This window comes from Tupaia chinensis, unplaced genomic scaffold (genome assembly GCF_000334495.1).
Source record: "Tupaia chinensis unplaced genomic scaffold, TupChi_1.0 Scaffold000159_1, whole genome shotgun sequence".
Lineage (NCBI taxonomy): Eukaryota > Metazoa > Chordata > Mammalia > Scandentia > Tupaiidae > Tupaia > Tupaia belangeri.
In genome coordinates, this window is record NW_006159630.1 from 32,156 (window position 1) to 34,596 (window position 2,441).

Below are 2,441 nucleotides of genomic sequence, written 5' to 3' on the forward strand. Positions count from 1 at the left end.
CCGCCCGGCCTCACGAACGGCTGGGCGGGGCCTGGCAGCGCGGGCTCTGGCGGGCAGCTCCCCTGGCAAGGCTGCCCCAGACCCCAGGGATGACAAGGCAGAGGCAGGAGCTGCTCGGACGTGGTTTATGGGCAGCAGACCACATTTAAGGAAAGGCAGAACCGGACACCCAGGCCCCTCGAGAGCAGGCGCCGTCGGCAGCCACCACCAATGGGTGCCAGCTCCAGGCCCCACACCATGGACGCAGCACGCAGGTGTTCCACGTCGGGCGTCCATGTCCAGCCCTCCTCCCGGAACAGGGCGCTCCCACAGCAGGTGCAAGGACCGGCTCCCAGGACCACCTTCAGCGGGCACCAGGCTGCAGAGGCGACATGACAGGGTCAGGCCAGCCTGAGCCAGCGGCCATGACGGGGCTGAACCTGGGCAGGAGGGGAGGGTTGCCATGCTGTCCTCTAACCTCACTCCCACACACGTGAAGTGTTTTCTAATAAAAATGTAAAAGCCGCTTTTAATTCGGGCATCTGACTTTTGAGTTAAGCCTTTACACAGACGGGAGTGTGTGAGGCCCTATCAAGACACATCGCCCGCCACGTCGAGAGTGACCAGGCCAGCACCCGCCGTCCCTGGGGGCTTCTGCAAAGGGGGAGGCCCAGGCACAGTGGACGCCAGTGTTGGGAGAGAGGCGAGGAGAGAAGGGGGGGACAGAAACAGTGTCAAAGACAACTGAATCCAGGGCCCACAGGGAGCAGAGAAGCGGGGACCCTGGGGCGCAAGGCTGGTCTAGAATGGTTGCTGAGGGCCCAGCAGGTGGCACAGTGGGGAAGGCGCAGGGCTCCCAGGTAGCCGACCCGGTATGAGTTCTGGACCCAGCAGCTTGAAACGCGTGGGGCACCTGTGTGTGCTCAAGGTCCCAGGGAGAATGGAGAAGGGGCTATGGTGTGGCCCTCCCCCCGGGGGTTGACTTCCCACGTCCCACCTCCGGGGAGTGCACGCGCCCTACGGCCGATACTGTGCGGCAAGTGCTGGACACGGCTGGCTGGCCGCTGAGGCAGGGCCCACAGTTGGGAGACCCCGAGGTCCGGGCGCAGCAGAGCACTTGGGACACCGGCTGCAGGGGAGGGGCGTCTTGTGTCCCCACGTGCTGGGGGTTACCTTGGCGACCAGCTGGGGTCTGGGCACACCGAGGAGGTCACACAGGCGATTCCGCTGCCCCCTCACAGCCGGGAGGTCTGCGTCCCTGTGGAGGAGAGGAGAGGAGGCCCTGGGTCCCTCAGACCAGAATGCCCAGTGCCAAGCCTGGGGCTGATGGTGCCCAGCTCAGCCGACAGGGAGCCAGGCCACACCACGCAGATTAAATCGTCTACCTGCTTTGAGCCCGATTGCTGCCGGGGACCCAAACGGGTTGGTACCAGGAGGAGGCCTAGCCCCAGGGACCGCAGCGGGACGGGGACAGTGGGCACCATCCGCCAGGAGCCACCGGAGCAGGAGGGCTGCAGGGGGGGCCTGGCTTTATTTCAAGGGTTTTCTTTAAGTTTCATTTAAATTCACCTGTTTGTCATGCTCATTAAAAATAGAAATTAAATTTATTAATACTTGGAGAAATACTGGGCAAGTTTTTCTCATAAAAGTCACTAATATAAACTGTCAGGTCCCCCCAGGCACCAACCACTGTCCCTTCTGTACCTTCACCTGCCAAAACCAGTCCTCATGGGAACCGGAGCGAGGGCCTGAGGCCCCTCTAGGATCCCCCGCGGCTGCAGGCGTGGTGTACCCCTCGGCCCCTGTGAACTCTGGCACACTGCTTGGGGCACAGAAGCCATCGCTCCCTGGGCCTCAGGTGGCAGATGGGGCCGCCCCAGTGGTGGGCCAGCAGCCCAGGAGGGAGTAGAGCCTCCCTCCACGTGGGGGTCGAAGCGCATCCTCCACTCAGGAAATACGGTCTCTGAGAGAGAGTTCTACCCTGAAAATCTCCCGATGTCTTCATGCCAGGAGGCCCCCGTCCCCTTCCGCTCACTCACCAGGCCGTGTCGCTGAGCACCGCCATGACCTCGCCCAGGACGTCTGCGCCCACCACGTCGCTGTAGGTGAGCAGCGTCTCATACACCTGGCTGGCCGTGGTCTTCCGGATCTGGGCAGGGGTGGGGCGTCCGTGTGAGGGAGACCGGAGCACAGACCAAGGACCCAGAGGGTCCGAGGGCACGAGGTGTGTCCAGCAAGGACGGGGGGTAAGCTGACCTCGAGCCCTGACCCAGAGGAGGGACCCTTAGAAGAGACTGGCCTCCGGGATCCGGGTCAGGCTGCTCCTCCCAAACCGCTTCCCTAAGGACCTGCTCCCTCGGACAAACAGCCCCGCGGCCTTCCCCAGCTGAGCCCCAGAACGTGATTCCTGGGGGGTGGTCCCCGAGCCCCCAGGCCTGCCCCGGCACTCCCCAGGCGCCTGG

At 63.6% G+C, this 2,441-nt stretch overlaps 1 protein-coding gene across 1 annotated transcript in view; it reads right to left on the bottom strand.

The window, feature by feature from the left end:
• Positions 1 to 109: 109 nt before the first annotated feature.
• The window catches only part of TBCD (tubulin folding cofactor D), a gene marked incomplete at its 5' end in the record, with an annotated part of 150,420 nt that continues 148,088 nt past the window's right edge, over positions 110 to 2,441 (bottom strand). Inside the window, 3 exon segments of the mRNA XM_014586689.1 lie at positions 110 to 358; positions 1,153 to 1,237; positions 2,019 to 2,128. Of these exon segments, the coding sequence (XP_014442175.1) occupies positions 344 to 358; positions 1,153 to 1,237; positions 2,019 to 2,128 (210 nt within the window).